This window comes from Lagenorhynchus albirostris, chromosome 20, assembly GCF_949774975.1.
Source record: "Lagenorhynchus albirostris chromosome 20, mLagAlb1.1, whole genome shotgun sequence".
NCBI lineage: Eukaryota > Metazoa > Chordata > Mammalia > Artiodactyla > Delphinidae > Lagenorhynchus > Lagenorhynchus albirostris.
Genome location: NC_083114.1, coordinates 14,275,280 through 14,297,665, shown reverse-complemented (window position 1 = coordinate 14,297,665; position 22,386 = coordinate 14,275,280). Strand labels below are relative to the sequence as shown.

At 55.4% G+C, this 22,386-nt stretch overlaps 1 protein-coding gene across 3 annotated transcripts in view; it reads left to right on the top strand.

Annotated features, from left to right (window-relative positions):
• Positions 1 to 22,386, top strand: part of ABR (ABR activator of RhoGEF and GTPase) — a 178,345-nt gene that overhangs the window by 82,745 nt on the left and 73,214 nt on the right. For 2 of the 3 annotated variants that reach the window (XM_060134493.1, XM_060134494.1), the window contains exon 2: positions 2,739 to 2,923. In XM_060134493.1, the coding sequence (XP_059990476.1) occupies positions 2,739 to 2,923 (185 nt within the window). Of the gene's footprint in view, positions 1 to 2,738; positions 2,924 to 14,865; positions 15,307 to 22,386 lie in introns of those variants that run through there. The other variant, XM_060134495.1, reaches the window with a different exon arrangement.

Here is a 22,386-nt window from a genome sequence, read left to right as displayed (position 1 = left end):
CTCTGCCTTTTCTCTTTTGACACCTGCTGGCCAAGCCATGGTCCACTCAGCCTTCCTGTCTGTGGACCTGCACAGACTGAAGGCTGTGCTTGGCAGATTTCCACCCTCCTGAGTCCCCAGGGCTCCTGCTTTCTCAAAGGGTTGTTTCTCTGTCTTCTGTATCCCTTTTCCTGGTAGGATTCTCCGGGGTCTCTGGCTGGCTTCCTGGGCTGTCAGGGTCTCCTGGAGGTTGGAATGAAAGGGACAGTATCCAGGAACATCTGCAGAGAGCTCTGCGGGCACTCTCCTCCACGCCCGGGCACCCCGCTGTTGTGGCTGGCAGCCCTCTCTCCCCTCCTTGGTCAGCCTCCCCAGACGAGGGCTGTAGAAGGAGATTTCCCTAGAAGATTAGTGAGATTCAGAGGGGGAAAGATGGCATTTGGAGACAGACTTGGATTCAGATCCTTTCTGTGCAAATCTCTCTGAGACTCAGTGACTCTGCCTGTGAACTGGGGATCGTGAGAGCAGCCTCTCCGATGTGGCTAGGTTGAGATGTGGGGTCCAGGGGCACCACTCTGATAAGGATGAATTGGGCACACATGGCGGAAGGCTGGCAGAGACCTTCCCACCCTGCTGTGACCCAGGCAGCTGCAGACTGTGCGGTAGTCAAGCCTCACCACTTTCCCTGTGGTTCCTTCTCCCCTTGCCCTTGGGAAATATCCTGAGAGTGAAGGCTCTGGTCCTGTGACCTCTGGGAATTGGTCAGTGTCCAGGAGAATCAGCGGGGCCTGCTGGAATCTGAACGGATGGCCAGGCCAGTGTTCATCAGAGTTCACATCCCCCGCTTGACTCTAGGCACCAACAGGGCAGCCTGGAGCCTCCTGGAGGAAAGACCGCAGGTTAACGTGGTGTTTCGTTCCCTCCTCCAAAGTGCTTCTCCAAAGTGAGTAGGTCTCACCAAACAGCCGGGCTCCCTCGCAGTGCCAGACTCGGGCAGCCCGGATGCTGTGGTTCCTCTTCCTCCCTCCCAGGATCACTGGGGGCACTAGAGGGCCACGCACTGTAGGAGTTCTGAGCTGGGACGCCAGGGGGGACACTGTGGAGGAAGTGATATCTGAGCAGATGATGGGACAGACCCAGCCAGGGGTGGAGGTGGGGGAGGGTCCCTCACACAGCTGTAGGAGAGACCCCCATTGGGGGGGTGGAAATAGCAGAGTCGGCTTACCCCCACCTGCTCCTGAGACAGAAGCCCTGTGTCCTCCCGGCAGTGGGTCCTGTTTCCCGGGTGCCTGGCACACACACGTCCCAGTGTCTGGATGGCTAGGTCCTGTGGTTCTTCACGTGCACGCCTGTCCTGGGGAAAAAAATAATAGCTCACGTCCCTGACAGCTTAATGGGCCGTCAGCACAGGACTGGAGAGGAAGTCGGCAGGAACAGGTGCAGCGAGGCTGGGGGACGCTCTCGGCTGCCAAAGGGGCAGATTGGACTGAGTGTGGCCGTGGCCGGGCGCCCTGGTGACCCGTTGACACCATTCTCAGGCTGCCGGCGGCCCGGGGGCTGGTGTGTTGTGACAGGAGGAGGAGCCAGGGCCCCCGCTGAGAACTGGGCTCAAGCCTCAGACCTGAGAGGGACGGTGCATTCCTCTGCCCATTCACTCACTCCACACACGTTCCCGAGAACCTGATGCACGTGGGCCGTGGCTGCTGGGCACACAGCGATGGCTGTGCTCAGGGACGAATGGACAGGATCACTGGGGGCACTAGAGGGCCATGCACTATAGGAGTTCTGAGCTGGGACGCTGGGGGCAGGGTGGGGGGGGGACACTGTGGAGGAAGTGATATCTGAGCAGATGATGGGACAGACCCAGCCAGGGGTGGAGGTTGGGGAGGGTCCCTCACACAGCTGTAGGAGAGACCCGCACTGGTGGGGTGTGATGAGGGCCTTTCTGAGATGCTGCCTTGCGCCCCCATGGACCCGGCCTGCTGTCCAGGAAGGGGGTGTCTGGGCGGGGGCTCTGGCCCCTGAGTGGTGCTGGCAGAGCCGATGGGGTTGACGGCAGCTTGACTTCCCTGTGGCTGTTTCTTCCCTCCTTTCCCCAAGGAATCCTACATTGAAATTACAGAAATAAGTGCCGGCTTTTGAGAAGTCTGCTGTGCAACCGCATGCCTGCCAGGCTCGGCCGCCTTCTCGCCCATGCGCTGCCAGCCTTGGGCTCTGACCTTTGCGGAGCCTTGTTCGAGGGGTGAGGGCTCCCTCGGGTGCCGTTCCTCAGCCCCCACCCCGAACCCTGCTCTGCCCCCCGATCCAGGGATGGGGCTCAGTGTACAAATGGTACCCAAAGAGGAGGGGCTCAGGAAGTGACATCGCTCGGCCCGCCCGCACCTCCTTATTCCCTATAAAAAGCAAAATGGTGACTCAGAGAGGAGAGTTGGAAGCGTCCTGCCGCTTGCTACCACTGTTAATTTTTAGACTTGGAATTAGGCAGGAGGCAAAGGAAACAGCAGCTCGAAATACGCGACTGACATGCTCTTAAGCCGGTGGCAACAGCGGAGCCGCTCCCCGTCGACTCCCAGCGGCCCCTGAACCGCAGCGCCTGGTGCCTGCTGGCGCTCCGGGCCGCGCAGCCCTGCCCGGGCTGGGCGTGGATGGTGCGGCCCGGGGCATGGCAGCTGGGGACCGCCGCTGGCGCCCACTGCGCTACCAGTCCCTGGCAGCCCTCGTGGAGGACTCTCAGTGGCCTTTCTTGTTCCTTGTCTCAGACTTCAGCTACGGGGCAGACGACTACGACGGAGAGGGGAATGAAGAGCAGAAGGGGCCCCCGGAGGGCTCGGAGACCATGCCGTACATCGATGAGTCGCCCACCATGTCGCCCCAGCTCAGTGCCCGGAACCAGGGTGGCGGGGACAGCATCTCCCCCACCCCACCTGAGGGGCTGGCACCTGGGGTAGGTACACCTGCTTTTCCTTCTGGGTTTGGGAAGAGGGGGCTTTGGGGGAGGGGGGTAGGCAGGCATGGGTGTCGTGGGCCAGGCTCTGCTTGGAGCGCTACTGGGGTGCAGGACTCGGGAAATTTGGGCTTGCTCTTGGTGCCCTCATCATCTCATTCCGGTCCTGGGCCTCTCAGATTAGCCCCCGCCCCCCACCTGCTGCTCTCTCTGCCACTGCTGCACCTACCCCTGCCTCTTCTACCAGCCATCTGCTCCCTCTGCCTCCTGGACACCTCACTTGCTCTTTCAGCTTTCTCTCTCAGTTCTTCTCTAGCAGGATGGGACCTTGTGGGAGGGAACAGGCTCTCCTCTCTGGGCCGGGATGGGCAGTGGCTGCATATGTGAGTTGTGGGCTATAAATGCACAGGTCCCAGCTCAGCAAACCAAGGCTGGCCTCGGGGCCGGCAGTGGGGGGAGTGAGCAGCTCCTGTAGCATTCCCTGAGGACCCAGGGCCCCGTCCAGCCCTCCTCTGTTGACTCTGGAAGGGAATGAGCCGTAATGGTGTCCACCTCTCCTCTTGTCCACCGATGAGAGCTCTGCTCCAAAGAGAAGCATTTTACAAGCAATATTGAGGATGTGCTTTGAGACAGGCAGAGGGATAGAGATGCGAGGAGGTTTGCAATCCTTGTGATTAATGCTGTTCCTGGGCCCAGAGACCAGCTCTGTCCGTGCTCAGCTTGTGCGAGTGTGTCTGAGACACAAGAGCAAGTGAGACAGAGGGATTCCTGGGGGCTATTTTTCAGAAATTGGGAAGAATCAAATTTCTTGTTGGGCGGGCGGTGGGGGGTGGCTTGGATTGCTTGGTCCTGCTTGGTAGGGGGCTTGTCCAGGTGTGTTTTGTAGGGGGGAGTCCCCTTTCTTCCCTCTAATACCCTCGAGGAGCAGTCACTGAGTTGCTGTGAGATACTTGTTTCTCTCCTGCAGGGCCCAGCACACACCCACTCCAGCCAGGGGACTGCCTGGACCCTACCATTTCTTGCGAACCCCCTGCTTCCTTCCCTCCCAGCCTCCTCGGCCACCCTCCACCCCTGCGTAGAGCTCTCACCCCCTCTTCACACAGCCGGGTGGCTGTTATAGCCTTTGGCAACAAGGGCCTTGGCAACCAGCTTCCCACTTGGGGGAAGCCACATTGTTGCCATGGCAACAGAAGCCTAGGCAGAGCTTACCAGCTGCCAGGCAGTGCAAGTTTGGGAAGGGATGGTGGGGGCAGGTGGGAAGTGGAAGTGATGGGCAAGGGCATCGATCAGGTTCAGGCCCCCCACAGCTGACGTTCTGGGGTATTGTCCTGTCGTCCTAAGGAAGGGTGGCAGGTGAGAGACAGCCATCTTGGACCTGCGGGGCAGGATTCTTGCTACTGATGGAGGAGAGGGTGCTCTGGGACCTGAACTGACTCTAACCAGGGGAAGCAAAGTGACAGCTCTCGCTTCCCGTCTCTGCCTTTAGGTCTCTGACCACAACAGGGCTTAGAGACATCCCCCTCCCATCCCGGAGACTCAGCTATTACCCCTGTGAGCTGGTGCAGAAAGAGTCACTGTAGGACTCAACACAGCACCAGGAATCCTGGCTGAGAGTTGAGAACGTGTGGCCAGATTAGAGCCACTTGCTGAAGAGAAAAGCCATTTATTTCCCTTTCTCCTCTGCCTTCCTGTCCTGTCTCCTTCCCTCATCACATGACCACCTTGCTGGAGTGCTTTTTGTCCATCGACTTTTAGGTTCCCTGGTGAAAGGTACTCAGGTGCTTTCTCTAGTGAAACGGGTCACAGGCATAACAGGGAGATGCCCCCACCTGGAGCTCTGAGGCTTCGGGGCAGGGACTTCCTTTACTACGATGCTGCCCATTTTGCTTGGTGACTCCCAAGGGAAGAGCTTGGTTTGAGGACTTTGAAATCCAAGAGATGCTACAGTGACAACTGGCCAAAGTGCTTGCGAAGCCCAGGATTAATTTTTGCACCATTGGCTAGAAATTATACAAGGTAGGGATGGGGAGCATTAATCCAACTTGGGGATCCTAGCAAAGATTCCAGCCCAGTGTACCCGCTGCCTGCCTACCTTCCCTCCTGAGTTGCATTTCTGCCCTCTCTGCTGTGTCACTGGCCCCATCTAGTGGACTCAGCAAGTATTGCTGTGTACGTTGGGGTGCTGGAGAGAGTTGACACACCTCTTCCGGAGTACTTGAGGGCTGTTTCAGTTTTTTTTTAAAAAAAAAAAAAGGAAAGAAAAAGAAAGCCAAGGTTTCTGCTGCTTGGCTCTGCTCATTTGACCAGGCAGGTCCCCTCCCTGCCAGGCTTCCTGTTGGGGCGTTGGGAACCAAGGGGACTTTTGGACCAAATCAGATGATTGTTCTAGATATTCAGATATCTACCCTCTGGCAGCCGGACATTCCACACCCAAATGTGCATCCAACTTGTTCCTGGAAGCCCAAGGTTTGGTCTTTATATTAGGGTTCTCCAGAGAAACAGAACCATTAGGATACAGAGAGAGAAGGATTGATTTATTAGAAGGAATTGTCTCACTAGATTATGGAGACTGAAAGGTCCCAAGATCTGCAGTCAGCAAGCTAGAGACCCGGGAGAACGGACAGTATAGTTAGTTCCAGTCTGAGTCCAAAGGTTGGAGAATCAGGAGAGTTGATGGTGTAAGCTCTAGTCCGTATTGAGTCCAAAGGCAGGAGAAGACCTATGTCCCAGCTCAAAGACAGGCAGAGAGAGTGAATTCTCCCTTATTTAGCCTTTTTGTTCTATCCAGACCTTCAACTGATGAGATGAGGCCCACCCACATTGGGAAGGCAACCTGCTTTACTCAGTCAACTGATTCAAGTGTTAATCTCATCCAGAAGCACCCTCACAGACACACCCAGAATAATGTGTGGCCAAACGTCTAGGTATCTGTGGCCCCGTCAGGTTGATGCATAAAACTAGCCCTCACGGTCTTACTCTCCAAGCAGCTCAGAGAATGGAAGGGACGTGAGCTCTGCATAGATGAACATGTTCTGCTCTCTAGCTGTGGGACTCTGGATCAGTGTCATAGCCCCTCTGAGCCTCAGTTTCCTCATCTCTAAATAGGACTAATCACCTGAAGGGTTGTTGAGAGGACGGACTGGGATAGCTCAGGTGAGGCCTGCAGCGCTGGGCCTGGCTCACTGTGGGTCCTCAGTCCTTGGCACCCAGGGCCCACGAGACTCTTCTCACCAGCCATTAGAGGGGTGGGGAGCCCAGAGCACTGCGAGGACCTGGTCTAATGAAATATTTGCTGGACAGCAACTGAATCTGCTTTTGCAACCTCCTTTCTGGGGTCAGATCTGTCCTCCCAGGTGTGGTAGCCCAGATGAAACCGGGTCTCCGGTGTTGCAGGACAAACGCTCTTCACTCCCCAGAACGCCCTGCAGCCTCACTCTGCCCTCACCTTAGATGTGCCCCAGTGTGCAGCCCAGCGAGGTATCAGGGTGAAAGCTGAAGCCCCGCCCTGCAGACCCTCACTCTCCCCAAGCCCAGGCTGAGTACAGCTCCCTCCGGTGGCTCAGTTCAGCAGAGAGGGCCTGCTTTCACCCTGGGAAGCACGGGCCTCTCCATCTCACTGACAAGCAGGGCACATGTTCCCCTGCCAGGACCGTGGTCATTCAGAAAAGCGTGTGCCCCACAAGCCATGGACTCCTCTGACTCCCCTCTCGGGAGGCACCGTGAAAAGGGGCCACAAGGCAGAGAGAAGATCTGGTGGTTGTCTCAGTGCCACCACTTCCTAGCTGTGTGACCTGAGGGATTTCACTCATCTGAGCTCCAGTTCGCTCATCTGTAAAGTGAAGATACTGAGAATTTCCTCCCTCCTGACCTCACACAGCTCTCGGGAGGCTTCTGTGAGATGCTGCCAGTAAAGTCTGTACATGTTAGTACTGCACTAACTGCTGAATTGAGGAGTTTAGACTCCAGACGGCAGGATAATTTAAAGATAGGTGGGGGAGAGTTGAGATGATCACCAGCTGTCATCCTCATCTTCTCCCCTCCCCCGCACAACCCCCCCTTCCTCACAGCTACTTAGACTCACCTTGAGCCTTTTACATGGGGAGCCAGAGATGTACTTAAACTTGGTCTTTCTTTTATTCTTTTTTTTTGGCCGTGCCTGCATGTGGGATCTTAGTTCCCTGACCGGGGATTGAACCCGTGCCCGTTGCATTGGAAGAGCAGAGTCTTAACCACTGGACTGTCAGGAAATCCCTAAACTTGGGTCTTTCTGACGCTGGAGTCTGTGTGGTGCTCCCAGGTCCCCTCAGATACCACCTCCTTTGTGAAGGTTTTCCAGCCCATGGCTGAGCCCTCCACTGTCTGGGGACCGTGGGGACAGTTACTTGTGGGGCACGTCTGCCCTGCGAGATCCGGAGCCCTGATCCCCGATCATCTCCGGGACCCGCATCAGCAGCTCCCGGGCACCTAGGAGTATTCACCCGGCGTTTATGGAATTGAATCAAGTAGCACTGGGTTGGCCAGGGAGCAGAGAGGCAGGGCAGATACAGTCTCAGGGGATGAAGCTAGGACGAACTGCTGCCCCCTCTTCCCTTCCTGGTCCCTTCTGAAGCCTTGGGGTTTGGGATCTGAGGTTGCAGGACAAGGAGGTCGCTTCTAGGTGAAAGGAGAAGCCACGGGGCAAGCCGGGAACATCTGAGATGGTGTCCCGGTCTGCTCTCTTTGGACGGCGTTCGAGGCCTGGGCTGGGTGGGTTGGCGGCTGCCCTTTATCTTTACGCCTCCCAGGAGTTTCCAGATGCAGGTAAAACCAGAGACATCTCTCCTCAGGTTGCCGACCTCCTGCCTCAGCAACCTTGCTGCCCATTGCCCCCTTTCTGGATCTTGGTCCCCACTCCAAAGAGGAGGAGCTTGCCTGGCTCCCACTGCGTGCCAGGTGCTGTGCCAGGTGCCCACGGGCTTCATCGCCACCTATCCCTGCAACCACTGGGAGAGCCCCCCATTTTGTAGATGAAGGAGCTATGGCTCAGCGGGTTCCTTGGCTTGTGTGAGTTGAGGGGGATGTGAGTAGGAAGTAGGGAGACAGTGCCCTGGTTGTGGTCCTCAGCCCCTCCATGGCTGGTGCTCCCTGGCATTTCTGGCTCATCGCCCCCCTTTCACGCATGGCTGGGATCTGGGCTTCCCTGACTGACCACACGCAGCCGACCTGGAGCATCCCGTAGTGCTCACAGCCTGCCTGGGATCTCCCTCTCCCTGCTACTGTGCTGTGTGTTTCACATCAGCCAGTAAGGCGACTTCCAAAGCAACATGTATTCGGTGAAGGTTTGCTCATCTCCTGCAGGTCCCAGGGACAGTGGATAGGAGAGTGAGCCAGACCCATTCTCTGTCCTTGAGGTTCGGGAGTCTTTGGGGGTGGGGCAGGGAGGCCAACCGACCCGCCTAATCGCACCAAGAGGTGTGAAATTGCCCCTGAGAACGCCTTCAGTGTGAGACGTTTGGCCACACAGGTGAGCCGCCAGGGGGCAGAGGCTGGATGTCCCCCTGGGCTCTGGGTTCTGCCAGGGTGCAGAAGGGCAGGGAGCATCCCAGCAGCAGACTGGCTCTTACCCACGGACTCTCTTTTCCATCCTCCTCACCTAGTTCCTCCGCTAGTGGGTGCTAGCACTTTCTTCCCACGATGATGCTCTGATGATGCCCTTGTGGACCTTCCTCCCACAGGGTTACGGGCTGGTTGCTTCTGTCTGAAAAGCCACACAGCCCACCTCCTGCCTATGTGGCAGAAAGAAGAAGAGAAAGAAGAGAAACGCTTCCATAGCACTTACTGAATGCCAGGCACTGTTGTAGCACTTTATAAATACTAACTCATTTAGTCCTCACCACACCTTGGGAAGTAGGCACCGTTACTGCCCCATTTTACAGATGTGAAAACTAAGGTGCAAAGAGGTGACATAACCCACCTGAGGTCCCAGAGCTGGTCAGTGGTGGGTGCTCACCACCGCTGTTCTCTGCCACCTCTCCAAAACAGGAACCTCAGTGCCCTTGCCTTATGTCTTTCTGGTTCTGTGATTTTGGATGACCTGTAGAGTCTTGGTCCCCTCAGCTGTAAATAAGGATAAATACCTCCTATCTGGAAGGGCTGCTGGGAGGACCGAGTGACACAGTGCCCTTGGCACTGGCCCCTGGGGTCAGTTCTCATTGGCCCAGGGTCTGCTGAGCTCCAGAAAGTCTGGAGGTGGGACTTGAGCTCCTACCAAGGAAGTTGGAAGGGCCAGGGATAGGCAGAGAGGAGGGAGAGGGGGCTCCAAGCCAGGTCAAGGCCTGGAGGTGAGAATGCACCTGGCCCTTTCATGGGACAGCAAACAGCAGAAGTTGTTGTCAACGGTTTGATCAGTTGAGTCATCAGCAAGGGCCCCACTGCCCTTGTTAGGGCTGACTTGGTGGCTTCCTGCTGGGTACAGAGTGAGCAGTGTTTTAGAAACAATAATCTGATGTCAGCAGGAGGGATGCACTGAAACACTGTCTGGTCACTCCCTGTGAAATTCTTCAATGCCTGCCCGTAGCAATGCTGTCAAGGCCGTGCCTGACCTGACCACTCGACCTCTGCCTACCTCTGCAGGCTCGTTACAACCCCCCAGCTAGACTGGGAGCTCTGCCACGGAGCTTTGTCACTTTTGTACCAAAATGTTTGCTCACTGCAAACTGTAGTGCCTAGAACTGCGCCTGGCACATAAGAGATGCCTAGTAAGTATTGGTTGAATGGATGAAGACTTGCCACCCAGACTGAACTCATTTCATTATGCCTCATGCTATCCTGTCTGGCCCTGAGTCCCCCTGGCACGGCTAATCCCTGTTCATTTTCAGGTAGAAGTTTTTTTTGTTTTGTTTCGTTTTTTGCGGTACGCGGGCCTCTCACTGTTGTGGCCTCTCCCGTTGCGGAGCACAGGCTCCGGACGCGCAGGCTCAGCGGCCATGGCTCACGGGCCCAGCCGCTCTGCGGCATGTGGGATCCTCCCGGACCGGGGCATGAACCCGTGACCCCTGCATTGGCAGGCGGACTCTCAACCACTGCGCCACCAGGGAAGCCCCAGGTAGGAGTTTTAATGTCACCTCCTCTGGAGAACCTTCTGTGACTCTCTACTTGCCCAATTATAGCACTTACCACACTTCTTTTTTTAATTTCTTTATTTTTCCTGATTACATCACTGAAAATTCTAACTTTACAGAAACATATAATATGGAAAGTGAAAGTCTCCTTAAGTCTCATCCTACAGAGAGAATGTCTGTTAAGAGACATCTTCTTTTTCCATGTGAGATAGTACATATATATATATATACACATATATGTAAAAAGTACATTTTTCTCTGTGTATATATTATATATATACACTTTTTTAAAAAGTGGGATCATACTATTAATACTGTTATGCAATTTTCTCTGGTTATTTAATAAGTCTTGGACATCTTGCATATCAGTAATTAAAGACCAACTCATTCTCCTTCATGACTGTATGCAGTGTTTCTTTTAATGGTTGTACCATAATTCCCTTAGCCAGTCCTCTTCTGTTAGACATTTGGGCTGTTTCCAGTGTTTCACTGGCGTAACCATCATTGCAGTGAACATCTTTGTACAAAGATCTTTGAGTCCTTGTAGAAATGTTTTTGCAGAAAAATTCCTTAACGTGGAGGTGCTGAGTCAGAGGGTGAGAACACATGAAATCACAATAGCTTTTTCCATGTTATTCTTTCTGGAAGAGTTGTACCTTAGCCCCAGAGTTCTGAGATCGTGCCCTTCCCCTGGCCCTGCCTTGGCTCACGGTGGTCAGTCTGTCCCCAAGACCATCAGCCCGCACGGAGGTAGAGACAAAGCGTCCCACTTGTGGCTGTGTCCTGGATGCCAGCACAGCACCTGGTGCATGGTGGGCAATGAATAGATACTTGTTGATTGAGTGGGTAAGGGAATGAGGGGATGGAGAATGAGTGTGAGAGAAGGCTGTTGGGTTTGGGGAGAGTAAACTGTTGGTGGCTTGAAAGCGTGGATTTGGTGGGTGTCTGAAATCTCAGTCCGTGCCCCTTGTTCATGGGGGAGTGGTTCCCGCCCACTTCTCCAGGTTCATCACCTGCCCCTTTTCTGTCCTCCAGCTGTGCTTCCTGGGGTTCCTTACAAAACATTGTGCTCCCTTTGCCTGGAAATGCTTCCCCTTTTTAAGATGCTGCTCAGAAGCCACGCCTCTGTGGAGCTTTACCTCTCAGGCAGGGTTAGTGCCTTTGTCCTGTGTTCCCACTGTGTTGACCAGTGAGAACACTGCCTCATTTGTTTATATGTCCTTCACCCGCTGTGGGTTGAGAGCATCCTAATGGCAAGGCCTGTGTCTCCCAGGTCTGTGTATTTGTAATGCCAGGCCTTCTCTGGGTTGAATGAACAGATAGATGGACAGGCAAGATCAGGAGTCAAAGTGGAATATTATTGCGGTTATGTAGGTGTGAGAGTCTACAAACCTTGGTTGGGGTGGCGGCTTTGGAAAAGGAAGAGAAGGAAGAACCAAGGGGACTTGGTGAAAGGGATGTGGGGCCTGAGGGGAGGAAGAGTCACAAGATGGCGGCCCCGCCAACAGAAGTGGAGAAGCCAGAAGGGGAAGCTGGTTTAGGGAGGGGGAAGGGTCGTTTGGTCTGGAGATGTGGAGCTGAGGGGCTGCTCATGGGACTTCCAAGTGAGGAGAACCAGCTGACAGCACAGATGTCACACTGCAGCAGAGCAAGATGTTGGAGCCGCAGATGGTGACGGGCTGCCGTTGGCCTAGCAGTGAGAAGGGATGAGTTCTCCAAGGATAGAGAGCAGAGGGCTGCGGCCTGGTCCGAATGGGTGACTCCACACTTACAGGAGGCAGGAAGAAGAAGGGCCAGCCGGAAGCAGAGCGATCAGAGGCAGCATCAGCACGGCCACAGAAGCTGAGGGATTTAAGAGCAGCCAGACTGCAGAGGCTGAGGAGCAGAGAAGGTGGCCTCTGACTTTGGAATAAGGCCGTTTAGAGGCCTTTGGAGCAGCTGCTTCTCTGGAGAGGAGGGTCCGGAGCCAGGCCAAAGCAGGCAGAGTTGTAGAGGACGCAGGGAGGAAGCTCGTGTCCAGGGCATCGGTAGGGGAAAGGGAGGAAGCACCATTGGGACTTGTGAGTCACTTCCCTCCAGGGGCAGAACTGAGTGGAGTCTGTGTGCCCAGTGGAGATGGAAGGGCATTCAAATTACTCACTGGAATTTCCAGCCAACCCGGGTGGGGTGGAGTGGAGATGCCTTGGATGTTCAGGGAGCAGCTTCTGAGAGCTTTCAGAGTTTGGAAGAAGTGGGTGTCGACACTGCCGTGCTAGGTAGGGGCATGGGGAGTGGAGACAGGGGTACTCTCGGAGACTCCTGAGGGCCCCTCATGTTCCTTTGGGTGGGGGAAGGGACACTGTGCCGGGGGGGGTGGTTCCTTGGGCTGTTAGGCCTTTCTCCCATTACACCTGCTTGTCCTACCGGAGCGGGCAGCCCACGCCGTGCACTCGGAGCCTGCAGGATGGGAGACAGACTGGCACAGAGCCCCGGGCTGGCATGCTTGTGCCCTGGGGAATGCCAGGCCTGGTTTTTCCCAAGCGCTGGGAACAGCCTCACCCGCCCAAACCAAATGAGGAATTGTGGCTGAGAGGGCCCTTCAGATCTACGCCAGCTATTTATAACCCAGCCCAGGCGGGGACAGGGAAGAACCAGGGATGAGGGAGAGGGCGGGTGTGGGGTGGGCTGTGCCTCTGGGGAGCCCCGTCAGCCCTGAGGCCCCAGAGAGCCTACGCCAAATCCCTCGGTCTGCATTTCAGCTATGGTGACAGGGAGAAACCTTTTACTGGTGAGGACAGCTCTAACAGAATGGCAGGAGCCCCACCCAGAGCTCAGAACCTCCACAGACTTTTTTGGGGAGTTGGGATAAGGAACCATGTCCATTCCTCTCCTTTTTCCCTCCTCGCTCTTCCTCAACCCTCCACCCAGCTTGGAGGATCAGTCAAGGGCCCTGTTCTCAGCTGAGATGCCCAGTGGGAAGGAGAGGTGATGACCCCAGGTGGGCCTAGGATGGCGCGCCGTTAACCCCCCCTTTGGAATGCATTTCCAAACGAGCTCCAAAGAGCTGGACTCTTCCCCCTGTGGCCATACAGTTGCCACCTGACAGGGGATGTGCCGTGTGCATAAGGAGGCCGGTGGTAGACACACGAGGCATTAATGGACAACTCAGACACTGTATCATTAAGAACCACACTGGCTGGTCTGGCAACTGTGTACTGGGAGAGACACTTGTGAGCTAGAAGCATCAGGAAGATTTTGAGGAAATCCCTGACTAGAGACATGGTTTGGGGGCTGGTGGGAGATTGAGGGGATTGGCGTGAGTGGGGCTGGAGCTTCAGGGCTCATTACTCAGAATCCGGAGTTTTCACTTGACCTGTCCGGCTGGTGGCACGTATTATACAGGTTTATAAAGATAAGTAGTGGGCTGGTCGTGTGTGAAGCTGAATTTGATTCCAAGATGCCAGGTCCAGTGATAAAATGGGACAGAGGTGATATTCAAGGAACAACCCCCCCCCCCACACACACACCTCCCAACCTTCCCTCAAAGAAACACAACCAACTGCAAGAAGGCAGCAACCTTGTCTGTGGGCCTGATTCAGTGCACAGATGTGTTTCATTGAGACTGCATCATGTTTTGTTTTTTAAATATAATTTGTCTGCCATCATTTTTAAATTGAGAGCTATCACCTAACAATCCGGATTCCAGCTTCTCTTGATCCAAGATGGGGCAACCTTGAGCCTGCACTGCCCCTGGCAGCCAGCAGCTGGAGCTGAGTGACAGTTTCTTCAGTTCACCTGGTCCCTACCTGGCTCATTTCACTAACTAATCTTACCTGCACCCTCTTGGGTGCTGGAGTTGGCAACCTTTGCCCTAGGTGTTGTGAAAGAGCTTTTCCCAGCTGCTGCCCTTAAACTCCACCCCCATGAGAGTAGATGGATTACATCTCTGGATGGGGCTAGGGGACCAGAGTTTAGCTTCTGTAACCATGGAAGAAGCCAGGGGAAGCAGGCTGGGGGTGGGCAGGGCTGGCGTGCTCCTGGTCCTGGGTTAAGTGTACCCTCCCCTGTGGGGCTGGTTCTACTGGGCCCAGGCCCCTCTTGAGGGAAAAGAGCTCTGAGGAGGTGTGGTGTTGCTAATCGGCAGCATCTGTGAGTAGGAGGTGTGGCACCTCCGGCTGCCCGAGGCGGCCCGGCTGCAGCCCCTGGCTGGCACTTGTGCCTTCGTGGCGAGGCAGGTCAGGCCTCCTTTGCACAAAGCCTTGTTCCCTCAGCCACGGTGGCGATGGAAAGAAACTATGGTTTCTCACCAGGGCTTGGCCTCCCTTCCTCAAAGGTGTCGGAGCCTGAGGCGGAAATGAGAAGGGGCTTGTAGGCATCCCAAGGTGACACCGAGTTTGGCCCGGGGGCCCGCGAGGCTGTGCGGGCAGCTGCTCGTCCGCTCCGCCCCCGCCTGCCCGCGGGGCCGGTGAGGGGCTGTAAATAAAGCCTGTCTCTGGGAAGCGGACCTCCCCCTGCGCCCGGCCCGGCTGCGGCCTCGTCGCCCCTCCTCCGCGCTCCCGAAGCCTCCGCCAGCCGGCTGGCCCGGCGACCGCAGAGAGGGAACGGCTCCACCTCACCCGTCGAGTCGTGCATTTCCTGTGTCTTGAGAGCGAACGCGAACCTCCGCGTCCAGGAGGGCGGGATCTGTGGGGCCGGCGGCGGCGGCGGCGGCGGCGGCGGCGGCGGCGGGGCGCCCGGCCGGGCTGGGAGCGGCGGCAGGGAGCGGGGCCCCGCCTGCCTGGAGAGCCGGCGCGCACGGCAGGAAGGGCCGCGGCGGCCGGCAGGGGCGCGCGGGCTCCGGTGACAGCCCTGGAATCGCGGCGGCGGCAGCGGCGGCGGAGCTCCCCGCGAGAGGCGGCCGGGGCCGCACGGACGCCCCGCTTCCCCTTTCTCCGGGAGGACCCGGAGCCGGCGGGCGGGAGAAGGCTCATAATGGAGCCTTTCATCGGCAGCCGGTGGCCGGGCGCCAGGACGGACTCCGGGGAGGCCCGCGTGCTGGTTTAGGCCTGCCCTGCACGCTCTTCCCGTCCCCGCCTGCCGGCCTCGCTCCTGGGCGCCGGCGGCCACGGCTGCCGCTGCCGCTGCTGCTGGGACCCTGCTTCCTGTTTGCCCTCCGCGGCTCCCGCTGCCATGGAAGAGGAAGAGGAGGCGATAGGCTTTTTGGACAAGGTCCTGGAGGATGAAGATGTGTTTCTCCTGGAGGAGTGCGAGCTGGGAACCCCGACCAGCCCCGGCTCAGGGTCCCCATTCTTGGTGGCTGTGAAGGTGGGAATGTGACACGCCCTGGATGCTTGTCGGGGGAGGGGGCAGGGCTCGCAGCTCTGACTGCCGAAGTCTGTGCGGCAGAAATGGCTGATTTGTGCACAAACCTTGTGGCCGAGTGGAAGCACCTCAGCCTGAGAGGGGCTGGCGCCTGCCTGCCAAGGGATGCAAGGGGCTGTGCTCTGGGCACAGCTGTTCCTGGGGGAGAGGCGCAGTGCCCGCCGCCTCCCCCTGGACCAGTTGTCCTCAGGGGGAGTGGCTGCTGGCTTTCCCCAGGCCAGTTGTGCAGAGGGCTTTCTCTGGCAGTGACATGAGTCCCCTGGTGGGCACGCCAGTGGTGTCAGCCTGCTGCCCCAGAGGAGCTGGTCGACGTGAAACTAGGAGGCCGTAATTCCTTGTTTCCATGGCAGCAGTGGGATAAGTGCACTTGTGAAGTTCAGGCCAAGGGAGCCACTCTCTTCCAAGCAAGTGGAATCTGGTGAATCTGGGCTAGGGCATGAGAGCATTTGGAGAGATCGAGAGCCAGAGGTCCCTGAACTTCCTTGAAGGGAAAGAATTGGATCAGCCGAAGAGGGGCGGTAACAGCTGGCTTGGAGGCAGGAGCCAGGTGGCTAGGCACTTTACCCAAGGTGGGCATAGGCAGGAAGCATCTGCTGGACCCCAGCCCACCGACTCTGGGGCTGTCTCGGCAGCAATGCCTCTGTTTAATCAGAGAAGTTGCCTCGAAGGTAGAGCAGGAGGGGAGTGGTTGCCTCAATCCCCTTCTCTTCACGCCCCCCCACCCCGCCCCAGGGGCCGGGATTCCACTTGAAAGTGCACCAGTGCTGCCTAAGGCATGCGCACCACACCGTCCTTCCTTTCTTTCACCTCTAACCTCAGTGTTTTGCTCACCTCCTCTCTGTTCTGTGGCTTGAAGGGAGGGCCAGTGAGAACGTATGGCAGGGAGTTCACAGACTGCAAGCCAGGCTGCCTAACAGAGAGCGCCCATCTTGTGGGGCCCGAGCCTGTCTGCCCTGGCAGCACTGCACCCCAGAGGGCATGGTGCACGGAGCATTGCTCTGGGCAGGAGGCTGTCGCTGAGCCTCTCTGGGCCTCTTTGTCCCTCCTGTAAGATGGGGATCACTGCCCTGCTCCACCCGTGCTACAGTGTGGATCAGAGGAGGAGCTAATGGAGGTAAAAATAGACTGCAGACCCACGGGTAGATGGCTGATGTGTGGAAGGGGCGGAGCAGTCGCTGTAGGCCTGGGTGTGGGGCAGAGAGGAGCCGTAACGGGAGGCTGGCAGTGGCTGGCGCCCCAGCCCTGGTTTTCTCATCTGGTGCTAGCTCTGCACACTGGGGTAAGTCACATCTCTCACTGGGCCCCCAGGGCCTTGCCCTTAGGGTCTGCCCAGCCATCCCAGGAACAGGATGGGGAAAAGTCTGTTTATGAGGCAAGAGCACCTGCTGGGAGCTTAGTAGTAGTAGTGTGTAGGGTGGGATCTCTGTGGGTTCCTCACGGCCCTTCTCTGAGACACCCTCCCCAGCACAGATGGGGTTCCACTCATATGCTGCCTTATGGGTCCTCCCTTACTCTGGACCTCTAGTCTGGCTTATACCGGGCTAGCCCCTGTTTCATTCTGTTTGGAACTCTAGACGTGTGCCTCTCTCCTCCAGGGCAGGGCCCTCTTGTTTTCATTGTGAACGCTGCACGGTGCTTGGTGTGTGGCTGGTGTCCAGTGGATTGGTGGAATGAGTGAGGCTCCATGGGGCCCACACAGGGCGTACCATGTCCCTGGCCTTATTCCATCTCAGAGGTTTTCTAAGGAGGAAGCACACGGATACCAAAGGGGCTTGGGTGTACATCACACCTAAAAATGCTGTTCCTCCCCAGAGCCCTGTGAGCGCCAAGATGGAGTCTTCCTCTCTGCCTCGCCGCCTCAGTGTTCCCGGACCTGTCTCCAGCACTGGGGGGAGGGCCCCTTTCCTGAGTGTTGGGGGATTCCAAGCCCCCTGTCCCAGCCTGAACACGTCTAGGATGCCCTTCTCCTCTACCAGGCTTGGCCATCTATAGAGGGAGAAGACGAACAGAAAGCTCATTGATTCATTCAACAAACACTGTCAGGTTGTGTTCTATTCAAAGCAGGCTGCCTGGGGGAGGAGACAGGTGAACAAGGCTTGGTCCTTTCTCAAAGAGTTCACAGTTCAGGGTAAGGGGGCAAGTTCCCAGATAATAGGAACATAATGAGAAAGTAGGCAGGGCCATGAGAAGGGTTCTGATAAAAGGGTACTAAATTCAGAGGAGGAGGGACCACTTCTCGTTGAGTCAGGGCTGGACTGGGCGCGTGTGTGTGCACGTGTGCGTGGGCATGTGCACATGTACATGTGAGAGGTCAGGGCTCATTTCTGGAGGGTGTGCTCCTGTCCTGGGCTGTGGACTGGGCATACTCCTGCATGGTAGACTCTTCTTGGTGGCTGGTAGAAATCCAAGGCAGTTCTCTCTTTGCTATTACTTCAGGAGTACTTACCTTACACAGCAGTCGTGTTCCTGAGCACATGTCCAAAGGCCAGTCCTATAAATCAATCCTGTTTTCAGTGTGATTTCCGAGATGCTTCGTCTTCCTGGGGGACAGATGCGAAGATGGCAGCGCTTTTCTCCAGAGCTGGAGCTGGAGCTTGCTGTGTGTTTCAGCCCACACGCCCCTTTGAGGAGTTAATGGTCTATAAACTGATAATAACGTGAATACTGATAGCAGCATCACCTCCCCTCTGTAAAACGTTGTGTACGTCCCCCACATCTTTCATAGGATTCTATTTAAAGGTACCTAGGGCTGATAGGGGCCTTGCTATATAAAGAACTCATTTGTCAGGAATTTTGAAATCCTTTTGTAATGCAGATTAACCCTTCAGGTTAATTCTGTGCCGATTTTTAATGGATTATCTGAACAACCTGTGTTTCTTTTTCACTTGTCCAGGTCTCCGCTCCCTCCATGTGCAGTGATGGCCATGCCTGTGTCCCCCACTTAGGTTTTTTTCCCGAAGTGTGGGCCACATATGAGATGATTTGAGGGATGATTTTAGGTGGCACCTGGATATATATTTTGCACTTTAATAGTTAGGCGTAAATTTTAATGTATCTTAGAAAAAAATAGGGACTTCACTGGTGGTCCAGTGGTTAAGACTCCGCGCTTCCGCTGCAGGGGGCACGGGTTCCATCCCTGGTCAGGGAGCTAAGATCCCACATGCCGCGTGATGCAACCAAAAATAAAAATAGAAAAGTGACTTGCACGTCTTTCCTGTGATTTCAAATATAATGCTTGGGATAAGGCTGTGCTTTTAAGAAGCCAGTTGTTGTGAAGAACAGTATTAAGTAAATAATAGTGCCGGTGGTACGTATGACAGAACTGCAAAGGTGTGGGATGTGAATAGCTGAACTCTGAAAACACTGCTGGACCCCATGGGACCTGCCTGCAGCTTCAGACAGCAGGGAGCCCAGAATATGGAGATCTGCCCTTTAGGAGGGTCCCCCAGCAGTGCCCACCCCACTACCCCCCCCCCACTCTCTATTCTGCTGAGGAATTAGCTGAAAGAGACCTCCCTGGTGCCTAGGGCTGGGGAGAGGAGAGAATGGCTGGAGTTGAGTCCCTGCATCGACTCAACTCAGGGAGGGGCCAGCTGTCCTGAAGCTGAGGCTGATACTTGGCATGGACATAGCGCCTAGACCCAGTGGCATCTGCTCTGACCAGACCCCCCCCCATCCACGGGGTGCTCCTCGCAAACTGGTGTGGCCCATGGACTGAATTCTACTGTCTGTGGAGCTGCTTGGCCTAAGGCTCTGAATTGCAAGTGGCCCTGCTTGTTCAGCCCACGTTGTTGTCCTGGAGGAGGTCAAGGCTCCTGGAGAGAGTCTTGACTTGGCCTGGAACCAAACCTTTGGAGACTTTATTTAGCCCCGACTGTAGAAGACCAGGCCAGGCCAGAGCCAGCTAAGCCTTACTTGCAGATACTGTCCCTACCAGAGTGACTTGACCTCTTGGATTTGGGGCCTCAGGCTGACACTTTCAGCCCAGCAGATTATGTAAATACTGGGCATGAATGAGCCCCCCGTGGCTGCCGCATTTCGTAAGCTCCACTTGGGGAGGAAGTGAGGACAGTGTCACTCAGATGGCAGCTTCCTTGTGCTGCAGGACTGGCAAGCAGCGTGGCACGGGCTCTGGGGGCCCTGAACTCCAGAAAACCCCTCCCTGGAGATTCTGGGTGTGTGGGCACCTCTGGAGGGCTCTTTGGGGGCAGAGACTGTCTCCTTCACTTGTCTTCCCAGTGCCGGGCACATGGTGGGGAATGAGTGAATGGATGTCGAGCCCTGGTGTTTTATGGGATGATAATAGCTCCAGGAGGATTGAAGAAACAATTGTGAATTTCCAGATATTCCAAGCCAGGGACAGGTGGGGTCTGAGGAAAGTGAAGATGGACGAGGTTTTGGGTGGTAACTGACAGCAGGCCACCTGTTGGTAAAATGCACAGAATTTAATTTCACATCCTTTCCCATCACCTCCACCCCCATGCCAGCCAAAATGTCAGGGCGAATGTGGCCCAGAGTGGGGACTCTTGGGGGTGACTACTTACTGCCTTCTGGGGGGTTCTTTCAAGATTGGACTCTGAGGTTGGAGTCTCACGAGGAGCGGGTCCTGCTGCAGTGGGCCGTCACGGGGCCTGACACAAGGGTCTGTGCTCCTGCCAGGGCGGGTGAAGGCTTGGTGGGGCTGTGAGTCACCGCGTCTTCACCCTGGTCCTGGTCCAGCCAGCTCTACATTTAAGCTCACGTTGTGCTTAAGTGACTTCCTTGAGAGGGTGTTTGCCAGGCCCTCAGGCAAATCCCCAGCTGGCAGGGAACGGGAAGGGAATGGGGCACAGGAGGGGAGTGCTGGCCCCCAACGTGGAGGGCGAGTTCCCATTTGTCAGTCTGGGGAAGCAGCAGGTCTGACCTCGACCTCCACTCCCACCTCCAGGGCTGCGAGCCCTGCTCCAAGCTCCGGTCTCATTCCTTGGAGGGGGTGCTGCCTGCCTGCGATGCCCACAGCTCTGGGCAGCTGGCATTTTCCACTCTCTGTGCCTCAGAGGGATAATGATAACACCTTCTAGACTGTGGGATTCCAGTGAGTTAATCCACGGAAAGTGCTTAGAACAGTGCCTGGTACTTGTGAAACCATCAATAAATAACCATTGTCTCTCCCTAAAGCTTGGCATCCATACTGGTCTCCTAATGCTGCTGGAAACAAATTACCACACATTTAGTGGCTTAAAACAACACAGATTTATTCTCTTACAAGTCTCAAGGGTCAACAGGGCTGCATTCCTTCTGGAAGCTCTAGGGGAGAGACCCTGTTTCCTTGCCTTTTCCAGCTTCTAGAGGCCCCCTGCATTCCTTGGCTCCTGGCCGCATCCTTTGTCTTCAAAGCCAGCAGTGTAGCATCTTTCAGTCTTGCACTCAATCTCTCCCCGTCCCCTTCCGCCTCTTCCTCTACTTCTGCGGGCTCATAGCCTTTTCTCTTGCCTGCCTCTCACAAGGACCTTTGTGATTACATAGGGTCCACCTGATCATTCATTCCCAGGATAATCTCCCCACCTAAAAATCCTTAACTTAATCAATTTGCAAAGTCCCTTTTGCCGCATAAGGTGACATAGTCACAGGTTTTGTGGATTAGGAGGTGGACATCTTTGGCAGGACCTTGTTCTTCTATCACAGGATCAGATTACATTTCAGAGACTGGGAGAGGCAGCCTCCAGCACAAATTGCTAACTGGTTTGCTGATGGAAGGTCAAGGGTTAAGTCCTTCACCTGGGGAAAGGGCAGGAAAGCCTGTGAGAACATGCTGGGGTGGCCATGCAGCAGGGGGAAAGCAGCTCTCCTTCGGACGTAGGAGATTTCTGGTAGCTTCAGACACTCTCCCAGCTTATGCTAAGGGTGTGCATTTGATGCCCAGAGAGGGATCTGTTTGAGATTCCAGTTAAGCATCCAAAGCTTGAGAAAGGAACAGGAGAGTGAGGACATCATCAGAGCAGTGGATAGGACGAGAATTTGGTGTTCGAAGACCTTCAGGGGAATCCCAGCTCTGCCACTTTCTGGCTCTGTGTGGTTCTGGGCTAGTCTCCTCCCTCTTTGGAATCTTATTTGCTTGTTTCCATTCTTATAATGGAAAAATATAGTACCTCCCTCAGGGAGGTATTTGAGAGAGGAATGAAGCTAAATGAGAGAGTGGAAAGGACTTACAAGGCGCAGGTGCCCACATGTTCGGGGCATCACGTGGTGCTGGGCTTTAGGGGTGTCCAGAGGAGTGTGACGCAGGTGCCTCAAAGACCCTACAGAATCACCGGGCAGGTAACAAGACAGGGCGCGCGTCAGGTGCTGCGGCGGTGCCACAGATTCTGACACGAGGGCTGACCCTGCAGGCCAGAGGCTTCAGCTGTGTCTTCAGGAGAGAAGACCCCATGTGGGAGAAGGCATTTTAGGCAGCAGGGATGACGAGAACCAGAGTTCAGAGGCTGGAACATTCCTGGCATGTTGGAAAGGCAGAGATCTGATGGCTGTTGGGGAGATTGGACAAGTAGGGAGAGGCACTAGGAGCCATTGCAGGTGTTTAAGGAGAGGATATGCTGAACCCGCATCACACTTTGTAGTCTCATATTTATATTCACTCGGCTTTTGTGTTTTTTTGTTTGTTTTTTAACATCTTTATTGGAGTATAATTGCTTTACAATGGTGTGTTAGTTTCTGCTGTATAACAAAGTGAATCAGCTATACATATACGTAAATCCCCATATCTCCTCCCTCTCACGTCTCCCTCCCACCCTCCCTATCCCACCCCTCTAGGTGGTCACAAAGCACCAAGCTGATCTCCCTGTGCTATGTGGCTTCCGCTTTTGTTTTTTAACGTCTTTCTTTCCCACTAGATTATAAGCCACATGAGCACAGGGGCTATTGAATGCTTGTTTCCCGTTGTATCTACAGGGTCTGGTGGGCATTTGTTGAATGAATAAATAAATGAGTGAAGAACCTACTTGAGTCCCCCAGTAATCACATTTTGCAGCATTGAGTCTTTGACAA